Consider the following 17404-nt stretch of genomic DNA (forward strand, 5'->3'; position numbering starts at 1 on the left):
TGAACTAAGGTTTTCTTGACTCCAGGCCTAGTATTCTATCTTCTGTGCCACCTAGCTACTAAAATGATAAATGTTTTGGAATATTGTGAAAGGCCACTACAAACATTTTCTCTAAATAGAAGAGTGATTCATAAAATACTAGAATTGGAAGGGACCTTCAGAGGTCATCTAGAACATTCCCCCCATTTTACAGGTGAGGAAACTGAGCCTCAGGGAGGTTATAGTTCTTACCCAAGGTTCCATGGCTGGCATTCACCTCTCCACACCTGGTTCTCTGTTCACTGAGCCACTTTGCTGCCCATAAGTGATGATCTCTTTTGGCCTTGGAGAATTTATAGTACACATTAGCGAAGGGAATACAAATGATTAAAACGTGGATTATTTTGAAGCATTGTGAATATTACACATACAAGTGTGGATCATTTCCCTCCTACTAGATTGTAAGTTCTTTGATGGCAAGGGCCATATCTTCTTCATCTTTGTCTCTTCCTTTGTGATTAGTATGATACTTTGTCCAAAGCAAGTACTTAAAACATGGGGCCTAGATGAAAGAATAAGTGAATGAATGGAATTAAAATAATTTTCATGTTCGATTTTATTTAGGCTTACAACATCCCACTGAAATAAGTTAGGGCAAGCATTATTTCCAGTGAGGAAACAGACCTCAGCAGAGAGGTTATATAATTTTAGTAAGATTACTCATAGCATAGCTATTCAATCACAACATTTACTGAATGCAGCCTGTATGTAGAGCATTGTACTGGGTCTTGGGGATGAATAATGGAGAGATAACAACACATATTTCCTATTTTTAGGCAATTTAGAAATATGAAATTTTCTGATAGCTAGTTTAGAGGTTGTTTGTTTTTGTTTTTTTTTTAAATCAATTTGCAGATTAGAAGATTTGATAACTCTTGAGGTAGGATGACTTAGAGGAAAGTGTATTGATATTGGAGTCAGGACATTTGAGTTCTTACTCCAACTCTTAATAACTAGCTGAGTGACCTTGTCCAAAGTCCCTTAAGATTTTGTAGAAAGAGTATGACACTCGGAGTACTGAACATGGAGTTACTAGACTCTAGTTTGAATCCTGTTGTTTAGTCATTTTTCAGGCATGTCCAACTCTTCATGACCCCATCTGGGGTTTTCTTGGCCAAGATGCTTGAGTGGTTTGCCATTTCCTTCCCCAATTTATTTGACAAATGAGAAAACTAAGGCCAAAAGGATTAAGTGACTTGCCCAGGGTCACCTAACTAGTAAGTGCCTGAGACTGGACTTGAACTCAGGAAGATGAGCCTTCCTCACTCTAGGTCAGGCACTGCATCCACCACAATACCTAGCTGCTCCTGTGAATCCTGACTATATCATTTACTGTTTGTATGACCTTGGGTTAAATATTTAACCTCTTTGGCCTAATTTTCCTTATTTGTAAGATGAAGGAGTTGAAGGTCCCTTCTAGTTCCAGATCTGGGATTCTATGAAAGTATCAAGCTAGATGATTAACAAAGTTCTTTCCAGCTATGAGATCCTGAGACCAAGAAAATGATTTTGGGTGCAGAAAAATATCTTTAATTTTAAGATTGGCTAGCATTGATTCTTAAAACTTGAAGTAATGTGAAAGTGAGAGAGAAAAAAAAGTTCAATTACAGCAAACATCATATTCCCTATTAAGATATGTGGATAGGATTCTTCTTTTTCATTAAGGCATCCTTATAGTAGATCTCACTTAAATGCCTTACTGTGATTAGGATCATAATTACCCAGGAACCATCTGCAAAAAATTCAAAGAAACCAAACAAAAATGACATCAGACTTTAGTCATAAGTTTCAGATTATTTACAGTGTGTTAACTTTAATAGGTATTTTCTTTGTTTCTGTGTCTCCTGATCTTGCTGGTTTGTTTGTTTTTTCCTCTTTCTGGTGTTTATTTCCCCAATTTATCCTTTGTTATGTTGACAGTCATAGTCATTGTGCATTTGTTGTTCCAAATCTTTCTTATTTCAACATCAATCATAGTGTGTATAGAACCAATAACAGCATGTTTATGAAATGTTTTGTGATTTGACATCCACAATCTAGAGCTTTCGATTTGGAAAGGACATTGTCTTATCTGAAACATCCCATTTCATTTGATAAAACAACCCTGTGAGACAGGTAGAACAGATGCTCCTATCTCCCTTTTCAGATAAGGAAACTGAAATACAGGAAGATTATTGACATGATGGTCAGTTTTACCCTGTCCTACACAACATATCTAAAATGGAAGTTGTAGCGAAGTAGATTTCACTTTGATATAAAGAACATCGAAACAGTTAGACCTATCCCAAAATGGATCGTGAACCTTTGCTTGAAGTTTTCTTTCTCTCTCTCTTTTTAAAACCTTCACTTTTTGTCTTAATAACATCTCTAAGATAGAAGAATGGCAAGAGTTGGGCAAGTGGAGTTAAGTGACTTGCCCAGAGTCACACAGCTTGGAAGTGTCTTAAGGCCAGATTTGAACCCAGGTACTCCTGACTCCAGGCCTGGTGCTCTATCTGCTACCTAACTGCCCACTTGAAGTTTTTAAGTAGAAAAAGAAAACCACTTCTCAGGGATGGTATAGTTAGTTCTGTAAGGTATTGTCTTGGTTGGTCCCTGAAATCTTTTTAAGATTCCATGTACTGCTCAGGGTCACAATTCACTTTATGTAGAGAGAAATGGACATGGCTGACTGACCAATCCCAAAGAGTATTGATTAATGGATCTATGACAACCTAGAGGGAAGCCACATAATGTCTAGGGCTCTATCACTGGCTCACTTCTATTAAATGTTTTTCTCATATACTTGATAAAGATGTAGATGGCATGTTGGTCAGATTTTCAGAGAAAGTGGAAAGGGGAAGGATAGATAACCTATCGGCAAGCATTTTATTAAGTACCTGTTATGTGCTGGGGGACAGCAAGGTGGCATAGTGATGGATCACTGGGTCTGGAGTCAGGAAGACTCATCTTCCTAGTTCAAATCTGGCCTTAGATACTTCCTGGCGTAGGACCCTGGATAAGTCACTTAACTTGGTTTGCCTCTGTTTCCTCATCTTGTCTGCTGAAGGAAATGGCAAATCATTTCCATTTCTTTGCCAAAAAACTCCAAATGGGGCCATGAAGAGTCGGACATGACTCAACAACAACAATACTATTATCATAGTGCCTTCCCTCCCAAACTGCCTTGTATTTAACTTCTTGATATATAAATACATATATATATATATATATAATTTTTTTCCATTTGTTTCAGTCTTATCATCTCTAGAATTGTGACACACACATGTCCCTCAGCTACTGATGAGACTTGTTACCCTCTTAGGTGGATAAATAGACTATGCTATACCTGTCCTTCCATAACCTCTTTGTGTAGTGGCTAGAAAAGACCCTGAAATTTCTCACCAGGATGTCTAGTTTATAGCAGTGGCTGTTGCTTAGCACTTACGAGGGCTTCCTACCTAAAGTTTCTACCCCACAGATTGGGCGAAGAAACAAAACACTTTACCTTCTGTCTTAGAATCAATACTAAGTGTCATTTTCAAGATACTAGAGTGGTAAGGGCTAGGCAATTAGAGTGAAGTGACTTGCTCAGGGTCATACAGCTAGAAAGTGTCTGAGGCCAGATTTGAAGTTAGGAATATGAGCCTTCCTATCTTCAGACCCAGCCTAGCACAAGCCTCACTCTTCTTTTTATTTTATTTTTTTTTAAACCCTCATCTTCTCTTAAAATCAAAGAACTAGGCAATGAGGGTTAAGTGACTTACCCAGGGTCACACAACTGGAAAGTGTCTGGACTGGGTTTAAACTCGGATCCTCCCATCTTCAGGACAGCCTCTCTATCCACTGAGGCACCTAGCTGCCCCTACAGTCCTTTTTCTTATTGGTGTCCATTGGTTTTCTGCTTTTACCCATTGTAGTGACCAGTGCAGGACTGGGTTTCTGAAAGCACTGGAGTTTCCACATATTTTATCACCCACTTCTTACAACTTCCAACTTGCTCCATTCTGGTTTGGGTTGAGGTAGCAAGTCTAGACTATGCATCATAACCTAGACAGCAGGAGATGATGCTTCTTTGAGTACTAGGAAACTCACATCAGCTGTACCCTATGCATTCGTGGCCACATAAGAGCCAGAGACATGTTGACAACCTGGAAGCAGTTCAAAGAACAACAATAAGGATGAAAGGCCCAGAGGATTTGATCTATGATGAAAGATTAAATGGATGTTTATTTTGGCTGAATAGAAACGAATGTGGAGAAATATGGTATTTGTCCACAAGTAAATATCTATGAGGTATAGAATCCAGGAAGCAAGAGCCTTTATTCGAGATGGCCCTAAAGGAGACCAATGGGAGTAATGAAACAATGGGAAAATTCAGACTTAATTTTAGAAAATATTTTCAAAATTGAGGTGGAATTTTGGATTAGTCTCTTTAAGAGAAAATGCTGGCAGTGGCCTTTGCATGAGTCATGGGGCTAGGCATCTGGGTTATTCTTTTGATTTGGGAGAAGCATGATCACAACTGCATTGTTCCCATTGGTACATTTTGCATCTTGCCCAGTGAGTAACTGAGGCAAGATTCCTCTATCCACTTGGTCCAGTCTTCCTTAAAGTTTAGATCTTTGAGGAAGCAGTGTGGGTTAGAACCCAGTGACGGAATGAGTCCATGGTCCTACAAATAGCAGGGGGTCAAGTTGCTTGCCTAGGGTCAAACAGCTAGGAAGTGTCTTGGGCCAAATTTGAACCCAGGACCTCCCAGTCTCTAGGCCTGGCTCTCAATCCACTGAGCCACCCAGCTGCCCCATTTTTTAGGGCTTTTTACAATTTTTCCTCAGCATTATTTTGCATCTCATACTCCAGGTAAACATTCTCTCTTCCAACTCTCCCAGTTGCTGAGTAAGCAAAAATTAGGCCTAGGACTATACCTTTATGTTTTTGAGAGGATTTATCACTTAGCCTAGGAAACAGCACATCCCCCCAAAGGAGGAAGCAACGTCCCTTCTGTTTTGTGAAGTGCAGCCCAGGATTCGTCCCCAAGAAACTTCTGATGCGTGAGTGGTAATCCTCCCCAGGTCTGTGACTTACAGAGAACTTCTTGACCTAGTCTCTCGAATTCCTAAATAAATGAATTTAACTTCATATATTTCCACTACGACCTAGTGGAAAAATTCCTTTTGGTGGTTACACCCTGCTTTTAAACCTCTTCTGGCTGCCTGTCTCCAGTCAAGTAGCATACAGTAGCTCCTCCACCCTTAATCAAATCCTCATGGTTCCTTATTTTCATTTTCTTCCTGGGGCCTTCCCTCCCCCATATCCCCTAATTCCTGCTCCCAGTGCCATGTCATCAATTCAAAATCTTATCAAGACTCTATAGCGTCTTTCATACTTCCCATCCTTATGTCTGTTCTTTGGTCCTAAGATGTTTCTCATTCCTGGAGTCATTTAATTTTAAACCTAAATGTCATGTTAGAGATTGGGTCCACTCCTTCAAGCCCAGAGGAGGCAAGTGACCTACCCAAGGGCATATAGAAATTGGCAGCGAAGCTAGACCCAGAATCCCCTCTGAATTCACAATCTAGTTTTCTCTCCTCTACACCACGCAGGCCTACAGGTATTCTTTGTTTGCAAATCCATATTTACTTATATATGTAAAATTATCTTTTGGTTCTCAGAAAGTTAAGATAAATTAGAGAGAGGAATTTACTTTTTTTTTTTTTGACTAGCAGGGATCTTCATTAGCTTCTGCTTTTAGTAGGGGTCTATCAGGCAGACATTCTGGTTAAAGAATTGTTTTCTGACTCTTAAGACTACATAGTAAGACCCACCTATTCATAGAGGAATGTGGCCAACCCCAGGGGAGAATTAGCAAATTCAGCCCTTATTCTATTTTTTATTTTATTTGCTTAAATCTGATTTTACAAAATCAAAACTCTTACCTTCCATCTTAGAGTCAATACTATGTATTGCTTCTAAGGCAGAAGAGTGGTGAGTCCTAGGCATTGGAGGTTAGGTGACTTGCCCAGGGTCGCATAACTGGTTAGTGTCTGAGGTCATATTTGAACCTGGATCTCCTTTCTCCAGGCCTAGGTCTCTACCCATTGAGCCACCTAGCTTCCCCCCTAACTATGTACCCATATGAAGAGGGAGACAGTATTTCAGAATAACAAATGTAAAATGAACTAGTTTCTGAGTCAGTCAGTGACTGTAGACAACTATCATTTTGGCATCTGGTTCTTTTCTTTTGTTCATCAGGGTCCTTGGGATCTGGGTTTGTTCCTTATTGTCCAAAATTGACCATTTCCATATGTTTGCTTTGGCTGAAAGTTGCTTAATTTTATGTAGAGTTCAATAACCAGTTAAGACGGTACATCACTTTTCATTAACCCAAACTCCATTGAAAATAAACAAAAATTGCCCCAAATTCATAGTAAATGTTTTCTTTATTTATGGGATACAGCAAATTTTAAGGGGAAAGATTTTGAATCAGGGCTTGAACTTTTTAAAAATCAAAACTGAAAAGCCAGGTGGCAGCATGGTGGTACAGTGGAGAGAGAGCCAGGGAAGTCCCGAGTTCACATATGACTTCAGACACTGCCTAGATGTGTGACCTTGGGCAAGTCACTTAATCCCACTTTCCTGGCCCTTACCACTCTTCTGCCTTGGAACCAATTCACAGCATTGATTCTAAGACAGAGGATAAGGTTTTAAAAAACAAAACAAAACAAACAACAACTACAAAAAACCTGAAAAGCAGATGCTTGGTTAGCAACCAGTAGAACCGTCCTTGACTCTTCCCATCCTGCTTCATAACTAGTCAGTTACCAGTTTTCTCACATCCATCTCCTCGTCTCCATTCATACAGTCACCATCATGGTACCACCCTGATCGTATAATTCCCTCCTTACTGGTCTCCCTATTTCCATTCTCTTCCCCTCTCAATTCCATCCTCCACACGAATTGGGTCAAACTCAAAAAGAAACCGTTGGGGAGGGTGGAGGCAGGGGGGTTGTGATTAGGGGTGGGTAGTGGGCAGGATGGATATTCATAAAGATCCCTGTCAGTTGCATATTGTTTTAATTTTAAAATGTTATGTTAAGGGGGCAGCTGGGTGGCTCAGTGGATTGAGAGCCAGGCCTAGAGATGGGAGGCCCTGGGTTCAAATGTGGCCTCAGACACTTCCCAGCTTTGTGACCTTAGGCAAGTCACTTAAACCTCGCTGCCTAGGCCTTATTGCTCTTCTGCCTTTGAACCAATACACAATGTTTTGATTTTAAGATGGAAGGTAAGAATTTGAAAAAAAGTCATGTTTCTGTGTTTTATTATAATTTTATTTTTCATTCAGTCATGTTAGTCATGTCCTACTCTTCATGACGCCATTTGGAGTTTTCTTGCTAGAGATTATTAAAATTAATTAATTCATTAAAAAAAATCCAAACCTTTGATTCTAAGGCATAAGAGCTGTAAGGGCTAGGCAATGGGGGTTAAGTGACTTGCCCAGGGTCACACAGCTAGGAAGTGTCTGAGGTCAAATTTGAACCCAGGTTCTTCCATCTCCAAGCCTGACTCTATTCTTAGTTTTGTCTCCTAAACTCAGCTCAAATACAACCTCCTCAAAAGCCTTTCCTGATCCCCTTGGTAGTGAGTGCTCTCCCTATTTACAAGTTACCTTGTATTTGTGTGTGTGCCACATTCTATCTGTAGAAAATACCTGAGGGAAGGGAATTCTCAGGAATCCATCAGTCAACAGATATTTTTGAAGCACTTACTCTGTACCAGGCACTATGCTAAATTCTGGGAATACATATAAAATGCAAAAACAGTTCTTGCCCTCCAGAAGCTTGTATTCTAATGGAAACTGTAGTGTTGTTTTTTTTTTTTAATATACCCAGAAGCTAGCACAGTGCCTGGCATATAGTAAGAGCTAATTAGCATAAACTTGTTAAGTTGAATAAATATTTTCCTTCTATGATGTCTGAACATATTTCTTTTGGGGCTTTCATATTCCTTGAATGAATGAATGAGCATTTATTAAGCTCTTACTATGTGCAAAGTAGGGGCAAGTCCAGTGGATAGAGTACCCGACCTGCAGCCAGAAAGTCTCAGTTTCCTGAGTTCAAATTCATCCTCAGACATGTACTAGCTGTGTAACCCTGGGCAAATCACTTCACCCTATTGGCCTCCATTTCCTCATCTGTCAGATGAGCTAGAGAAGAAAATGGCAAACCGTTCTAGTATCTTCGTTAAGAAAACCCCATATTGGGTCATGAAGACTCAGACATGACTATAGCAACCCAGCAACAACAACAGCAAATGTGCAAAACACTTTGCTAAGCTTGGGACATAAAAAGCAAAAGCAATTCTGTCCTCAAGAAGCTTACAGTCTAATGGGGATTAGTAGGTGTATACGTAACCACACATACACACACACTCATACACATATGCCCACCACATGTGCACACACACACACGTCAGCACTGTGCCTGGCATGCCAGTACATGCTTGCTTAGCAAAAGTTTGTTGAATTCAGTTGAAATGAATGTAAAAAATATTTTTCTTCTACAATATCTGAAAGTGTTTCTTCTTGGACTTTCACACACCTGGAATGAATGAGTAAAGCATTTACTAGATGCAAAGCAGTATGCCCAAGTGCTGAGGATAGAAACAGAAAAACAAGACAATCCCTGTTCATTGAACTTTCATTTCAAGGGGGAAGACAACACAAATAGAATGTTTCACTTGCGGGTCATATGGGAAAATCCCATAGTCGTTAGAGGTGCAGGGCCAAAGCAGATGTCTCTTCCTTAATGTCATTATTTAATGTCGCTATTTCCCCAAGTCTCTTGGGTTCAGCGTCCTAGGTAACCACCAGGGTCTGAGGGGAAATGTTGGTCAAATTGGCATTGGTGGCCAAGCAGCGTCTTGCCTGACGCAGACAGAGACATCCTGGCTCTCCCATAGGGAGCCCTGCTACTTCAGCAAAGTTGACTTGCCTGCGTTGGGTATGGTTGTTGTTGGAGATTCCCTGGATAATACCTATGAGGCCTGGGCTGGAAAGAGCAATGGTGTTCTGGGGGTTATTGCCACTTCCAGGGTTCCTGTGCCTGACTATTATTGGAAATTTGATCCACAGTTTCCACAGTTATTACTGTTGGGGATGAAGAAGGTAGGGACTTCCCCCCACCCCCACCCCACTGTCCCAACTACACAATGATTTCTTCCCTCAAACATAACTGTGAAAGCTGGGCTGGAAGGAGGTCCAGGGTTTTGGGAGACTCTTCTGTTCCCAAGGCTCTTGAGTGGCTTTTTCATTTCCATTGAGTGGCTTATGTTTGGCGTAGAACATCTTCCTCAAAGAGTCATTGAGGTTGTGTATCAGGATGGTGTAGGTCTTGCTTAATTAAATATCTGTGTTGGGAATTTGTGTCGTTGTTCGGAATGCTTCTTTGAACCAGGCTGCATAATGGCCACAGGAATCCCAGGGATAGAGGTGGAAACTCATTTGTTGACTGATAGCTATCATGGGGTTTTTCTAGGGCTAATTTCGAGGACTTCTGGTGTGTACGAGAAGTTTCCAAACTCAAAAGACTCCTTTTTTGGCACCACAATATCTTTTCTGTCTTGGCATTTTAAGAATCTGGGGGAACCATATAAAGATCAGAAAAAACCTCTGGCCCCTGAAGAACTCTGTATGACATGGTGATTCCAGATTGTTGAATCCTGGCCCATTCGGATGAGACCATATAAAGATTCTCTTTCCTGAATTTCCTTCTGCCTCTCACACGATCTTGTTTGAAGAGACCTGGTATTTTGGGACCCTAGCCTCTAGTCACGTGTTTCCATGTCTTTACTCCCAACCATTCCTGCTCCCTGTTTATTTTTGGAGAATGAATATTTTTGCTTCTCATACGGAGCTATGCAGGGTCTTGCCCCCTCCTTCCATCAGGCACCGGCCACTGGCAGGCAATGCTCATTTCCCACACTCCTAGTCATGACTCTGGCTTTCAAGAAAGAACACAAGGGATGCACTGCCTAAGGGCTGCCGTCACCCCCTTCCTATTTCTGTCTGTTTCAGTGATGTACCTCTTAAGAATCCTTTTTTAATGAGCCCGGGGAACGTTACCTGGGAATTGCTTGCCAAATTTGGAAATTGTTTTCCCATTTTGTTTCTTGAGATTATTTCCCTGTATTTCAGTAGCAGGTAGATTTATTTTGTTTTAATTATTTTTTACTCACACATTCTGTCCTGAGTCTAAGACTCAAGCACATTTCTCACAAATCAATCAGCCATCAAGTATTTGTTAAGTACCTACTTTGTGCAAGGTCCTGTTGGGGATACAGATACTAGGGAATGAAATAATCCCTCCTCAAGGGAGCTTACATTCTTTCCTTTTTTTTTTTTTTTTTTTTTTTTAAAACCCTTACCTTCCATCTTAGAATCAGTCCTATGTACTCGTTCCAAGGCAGAAGAGCTCTTGGGGCTAGGCAATGGGGATTAAGTGACTTGCCCAGACTCATACAGCCAAGAAGTGTCTGAGGTCAGATTTGCACCCAAGACCTCCCCTCTCTAGGCCTGGCTCTTAATCCACTGAGCCACCTAGTTGCTCTCTAGAGTCTCCATTCTAATGAGACAGATAATAAGAACATATAAAATACATGTACCTTATAAATATAAAGTTGATATATATAACCTGATGTTTTTGTTGTTCAGTCATATCTGACTTTGTTACCCCATTTGGGGTTTTCTTGGCAATGGATACTGGAATGATTTGCCATTTTCTTCTCTAGCCCATTTTACAGATGAGGAAACTGAGGCAAACATAAAATGACTTGCCCAGGGTCACACAGCTAGTATTTGAGGCTAGGATTTAGGTCTTCCTGACTCCTGACCTTCTGCTTTATACATAGAACTACCTAGCTGCCCATAAAAAGAGATATAAGGTAGTTAAAATACAAGGTATTTTGGAGGGGGGGGTGCAATAGACTGTGGGAAATTAGGAAAGACTTTATTTGCTTTTTTTAAATTTTTAAAAATTTTTTTATTTTAAACCCTTAACTTCTGTGTATTGACTTTATAGGTGGAAGATTGGTAAGGGTAGGCAATGGGGGTCAAGTGACTTGCCCAGGGTCACACAGCTGGGAAGTGTCTGCGGCTGGATTTGAACCTAGGACCTCCTGTCTCTAGGCCTGGCTCTCAATCCACTGAGCTACCCAGCTGCCCCACGAAAGACTTTATTTATATAGACCAGTGGTTCCCAAATTTTTTTGGCCTACCACCCCCTTTCCAGAAAAAATATTACTCAGTGCCCCCTGGAAATTATGAAACTATTTGTTGAACTCAGAATAGAATGTAATACAAAAAAAGTGTGGCCATCACCCCCCTCCCCCCCCGATTGCTGCAGCACCACCCACTTTGGGAATCACTGATATAGAAGGTGGCTCTTTGCTTTATCTTGTCCTACTTCCTCCATTAAGCTTTCCCAAACCTTCTCAACCCATTATTCATCCTTTGAGTGCCTAGAGTAGCTATTTCTGAAGTTGTTCATTGGTTCCAGTCAGACATTCTAGTCTACATGATCCTATTTGGGGTTTTCTTGACAAAGATATTGGAGTTGTTTGCCATTTCCTTCTCCAGCTCATTTGACAGATAAGGAAACTGAAGCAAACAGGGTTAAGTGACTTGTCTTTGGTCACACGGCTGGTAAATGTATAAGGCCAGATTTGAACTCAGGAAGACTCATCTTCCCGACTTCAGGCCTGGCACTTTATCCACTGCACCACCTAACTGCCCATGGCAAATACCACCAAGCAAGAAAGACTTCCAGTGTAATCATGGATATTTATTAGCTGCGTGATCCTGCACATCTCCTTATGCCTCAGTAATTTGTCAGCTATAAAATGGGGATAATGATAGCCCCTGCCTCCCAGAGTTGTTGTGAGGATCAAATGAAATAATCGTTTTTAATTTATTTTTAAAATTTTATTTTTATTTTCAGTTCCAAATCTCTCCCTCTCTTAGCCCTTCCCACACTTATTGGGAAGGCTAGACATATGGTGTGTGTTATATATAAGAAGTCATACAAAACATTTCCTCATTAGCCATGTTATGAGAAAAAAGAAAGAAAAATAAAGGAAAAAAATATGCTTCAGTTTGTTCTCTGAGTCCATCAACTCTCTAAAAAATGAGATAATATTTATAAAATAAAGTAGCACAGTGCTGGCCATGCAATAGGTATTTAATAAATGTTTGTTTCCTTCCTAAGTTTGTAATGATCTTTACCACAGATTTATCTCATTTAGTTAGATAATCACAGAATCTCAAAGATGGAAGAGAAATGAGAGAATAACTTTTCCAGTTCAAACCAGAACAAGAACAGCCTCATCAGCATCTCAGACAGCTGCTCTTTTAGCCTTTGCTCAAAGACCTCCAATGAGAGGGAATCATTCCTCTGAGCTTTGCTTGCATCATTTGTAAAATGAGAGGGTTGAACTGGGCAACTTCTAAGATCTTTTCCGTCACGAAAGCCTTTGAAATTCCTTTCAAGGCAGCTCATTCCACTTTGGGTTAGCTTGAATTGTTAGGGAATTTTTCCTTCTATGAAGCCTAAATTTATCTCAGCAATTTCTTTTTTTAATAATATTTTATTTTTCTCAATTACATGTAAAAAAAGAATTTTTAACAGTTGTTTAAAAAAACTTTGAGTTCCAAATTCTCTCTCTCTCTCCCTATGGTGGTAAACAATTTGATTGAGGTTATGTATGTGCAACCATGCAAAACATTTACATGTTAGTCTTGTTGCAGATGAAGAACATATTAGAAAACATAAAGAAAATAAAGTGAAAAATAATATGCTTCAATCTGTATTCAGACTCCAGTTACTAATGTTCTTTCTCTGGAGGTAGATAGCATTTTTCATCATGAGTCCTTTGGCATTATCTTGGATCCTTTGGCATTTTCTTGAATCACTAGGAGAATAGCTAAGCCACTCACGGTTGATGATTGTACAGTATTGCTTTTACTGTGTACAGTGTTCTCCTGGTTCTGCTCACTTCAATTTGCATCAGTTCATGTAAGTCTTTCCAAGTTTTTTCTGAAATCGTCCCATTCATTATTTCTTATAGCACAGTAGTATTCCATTACCATCATATACCACAATTTGTTCAGTCATTCCACAATTGATGGACTTCCCTTCAATTTCCGGTTCTTTGCCACCATGAAAAGAGCTACTATAAATATTTTTGTACAAATAGATCCTCTTTCCTTTAAAAAAAAATCTTTGGGATAAAGATCTAGTAGTGAGATTGCTGGGTCACAGGATATGCACAGTTTTATAGCCCTTTGGGCATAGTTCCAAATCACTCTTCAGTATGGTTGGATCAGTTCACAACTCCACTAATAATATATTAGTGTTCCAGTTTTGTCACTTTCCCTCCAACATTTTCCTTTTCCGTTGTATTAGCCAATCATATCTCTGCAATTTCTGCCCATTCCAGTTCTGGTTTTTGTTCATATCATGCTTTTTTTATTTACTGATTATTTCAAATTTGGAAATCTTGTTTTCCCATCTAAATTGCAAACTTCTTGAGGTTAGTTTCCATTTATTTTTCTTTATCTTCCACTGTATCTAGCACTGTATTGAGCTTAGTGAGGGTATTCTCTAGGGTACACATGATCAGTGTTGATTGATTCTTTCCTTTCTGAGCTAACTAGGAGCAATGGATAGTCTTAGATTCATAAAATCATAGAGTTGGTAGGATACTCAGAAGTCACTGAGTCTAAATTCCAAGATTTTGGAACTCTTTTTTTAATGCTATTTTATATTATTTTAAATTCTAACCATTTTTACCCTCTTTCTCATGCTTTCATCCTCATCTATTTGACAAACATTGATCTTTATTTGCATTTTCAAGAGAAAAAAGATAGCGTGGATTTAGTTTATATAGTTCTTTGGCTTGCCACAAGATTTTTTTCAAAATTTAATTTTATAGAGATTATAAAAGTGATTAATGGCAGAGCTAAGATTTGAACCCAGGTTTCCAGATTCCTACTGTTCTTTCCATCATGTCAGACTAGAATTGAAGTAGTTTAGAGCTTCTCATTTGAAAGTTGGCAGCATTGTCCATAACAGTGTGGCATTTTAGGATGTTCTTGGTATGGCTTATGGGTTTCCTTCTCTATCCTTGTTGACCTCCTATTCCATGTGGCATTTTAGGATATGGCCTTTGGATTTTTGTCTCGAAGGAAAATGTTGTTTGTGTTGGCCTTCTTTATAGCATACTAACATGACTTCCATTTATATATGACTTTATATGTATGATCTAATGGATCTTCACAAAACTCAAATAGTATCATATCCATTATACAGATGTAGAGACTGTGGGAGCAGCTAGGTGGCTTAGAGCCAGGCCTAGATACAGGAGGTCCTAGGTTCAAATCGGGCCTCAGACACTTCCTAGCTGTTTGACTCTGAGCAAGTCACTTAACTCCCACTGCCTACCCTTTATCATTCCTCTGCCTTGGAACCAATACACAGTACTGATTCTAAGACAGAAGTTAAGGGTTTAGAAAAAAATTTTAAAATAATAAAAATAAAATAGATGTAGAGACTGTAATGATTAAAATTTTCTTGGAGACTATATATTAAATTATAATCATTTATCAGTAAAAGTTAGAGAGAGAGAAAAAAAGATCATCTGGTCAGCCTAACTAAAAAAAAATTTTTTTTTAAATTACTTCCACACTTCCCCGAATCCAGTTTCCAGCAAAGGTTCAAGTGGAGCAAGGTTCAAATAGAAGAGAAAGGAGAGAGATTAGGCTCCAGCTTCCATTCTGGAAGAATCCCAAGACAAAGAGAGCAAGCTACTGCTCCCCTATCTCTTATAGGCCAATGATATCACTCCTCCTGAGGGTCTCTATTGGCCAGCTTTAACTTCATTCTAGGTCCTGCCTCCTGACTTCCAGAGACATTACCCATCACACAGGAACTTCTGCTGGCCCCTTTCAGAAGTCATGACACTAGGCACCCATGTGGCACTTTAGTCTCATGACTTAATGTGCATGTATGGGTAAGGGGTTACATTTTATATTAAATTCACATAAGACTGAGGGTCAGAGGATTTTTCCCAGATTAGACGGGTAATAAGTGCTAGAGCTAGGATGGATTTAACACTCTTTCTACTACACTACCCTGCCTCAAATAGAAAATATAAAAGATGTTTTGATACCTTTAAAATGATTCTCAGAAAAAATACAGAGTAGTTTAAAAAGCAAAACTATCGATTGGGGAAAATATTTGCATCAAACATAATCTATAAGGAATCAATGCAAGTATATAAGACTAAGGGCTTAGATCAGCATCAAGATCAAAGATCAGCACTCAAATCAAAGGATATAAATAAACAACATCCAAGAGAAGAAATTCAAAATATCAACAACTATGTAGAAAAATGCTGCTGTATTCCTAATAGTGAATAAGAAGAAAAATCTGCCTCAAACCTAAGACATTAGCAAAGATAGTAAAAGATGGAGATAGTCGATAGGGGAAAGACTAGGGGATGACAGATACACAAATTTGGGAGAATGACTACATTGTAGCATATGAAAGTAACAAAGGATTGTGTGCCACAATCAATCAATCATTAAACATTAATTAAATGCCTACTACGTGCCAGAGACTGTACTAAGCCCTGGGGATATAAAAAGAGGCAAAAGACAGTGTCTGTCCTCAAGGAGTTTACATTCTTATGAATGACATACATGAGGAATTCAGAGAATCGTGGGAAGACTAATGTGAACTAATTCATTAAACAGAACCAGGAGAATTATAGACTGAATAGTTATAACAATGTAATGAAACAATTGAATTTAGATAAAATACAAAAATTATCCAACATTGACTCCAGGCGATGGCTATGAAAGTTAAGAAATAGCAAACCATAAAGAGAGTCTCTTCAGTCTCAGTCAGATAAATTTGCTCAACTTGTTTTTGGTTTTATTATTTGGTATAAGGGAAAGTTGGAGGCTATTAGGAAGCAATTATATAGATTTAAAGCTTTTGCTTTAATCAACAAAATATATTTTTTTTTGTTCGGAGAGAATGCTTTGAGGAATTCATAGGAAATTTCAATGAGCCTAACATTTCAGGCATTTACCAAAGGATTACTGACATTTCTAAAACGGTAAATGGTGTTAAATATTTAAATATTAGAAAACAAAATCAATGTTTTTACTATTATGTTACTATTTTTACTATTTATTACTAATTTTAATTAATTTTTTCTAAATATTTTACCAGTTCAATCTTGATTATTCAATGACAATAACAAAATGAGGCTACTTTTCAGTCCCAGTGGTTGGTACTTTTATGGTTTTTTTCACTCCATTTACTTAGGTCTTATTCATAGTCACTGAATATTTTTAGGCCTCATATTCTTAAGTCTTAAAATTGAGTTTTCCAATTGCTCCATTGCAACTTGCTATTTTCTGCCTAAATAATCAGTACAGGTTTTAGTGAGCCAGTGCATAGTTTATGAAAGAGTTTTTCTGTGAACTTTTAACAAAAAAACAGAGTTGGAGTAGGAATCTTGATATTACTGTTTTTGCATTAGTTAAATTCTTCATCCTGAAGACATGCTTTTGGTTCTGTCAACCATGGACAAACAAGTTGTTGTCAGAATCAAGTCTTAGGGATAAATTTATTATTTTGGCTTCTTTTTTTCCCTCCTATTTACAGGGTCCCCCACCAAAGCCAGCTCGACGACAAGGAGGATGGGCAGACGATTCTGTGAAAATCTCAAAGTGAGTACCAAAAGTTTTTACACTGAACTTGATTGTTTTCTTGTCTTTCCAAATATTGTCTTGAAATAAATCCCCAAAAGATAATGGGAAGGAAGAATGATCTGGCCTCAGGTATTTCCTAGCTGAGTGAATCTGGGCAAGTCACTTTACCCTAGCCTAATTGCCTAGCCCTTATGACTCTTCTGCCTTGGAACTAATACTTAGTATGGATTCTAAAACAGAAGGTAAAAGATATCAAAGATAAATTTAAAAAAGGATGGGTAATAGTGGCCAGTGAGCTCTGCTGGTGGGATTCTTCAACACACAAATTATTCAGTCATTAAGTGTTTAGGTCCAAGATGACCAGGAAGCCAAAAGTCAATAGGTGCTGGGGAAAACTTTGTCCTGGGCTCACTCCCTTGTTGGTGGTAGTGTTGGTAGTGGTGGGGATTGGCATGTTGAGACAGGGAACGAAACTGTATCAGGAAAGCTGAGGCCTGGCAGGTCTTGATGGATAATTTGCCTTCTTTTTTAGGGAAAGCCCCCCCATGTTGTAGATGGGAGCAAAAAAGTTTGTCAGAGAAACACTGGTCCTAACTTCTATGAGTG

General features: G+C 38.9%; 1 protein-coding gene across 1 annotated transcript in view; it reads left to right on the forward strand.

The window, feature by feature from the left end:
* Positions 1–17404, forward strand: part of IFT43 (intraflagellar transport 43) — a 121136-nt gene that overhangs the window by 26716 nt on the left and 77016 nt on the right. Inside the window, exon 3 of the mRNA XM_044664953.1 lies at positions 16752–16816. Coding sequence (XP_044520888.1) covers positions 16752–16816 — 65 coding nt within the window. The remainder of the gene's footprint in view (positions 1–16751; positions 16817–17404) is intronic.

Source organism: Gracilinanus agilis, chromosome 2 (genome assembly GCF_016433145.1).
Source record: "Gracilinanus agilis isolate LMUSP501 chromosome 2, AgileGrace, whole genome shotgun sequence".
Classification (NCBI taxonomy): Eukaryota; Metazoa; Chordata; class Mammalia; order Didelphimorphia; family Didelphidae; genus Gracilinanus; species Gracilinanus agilis.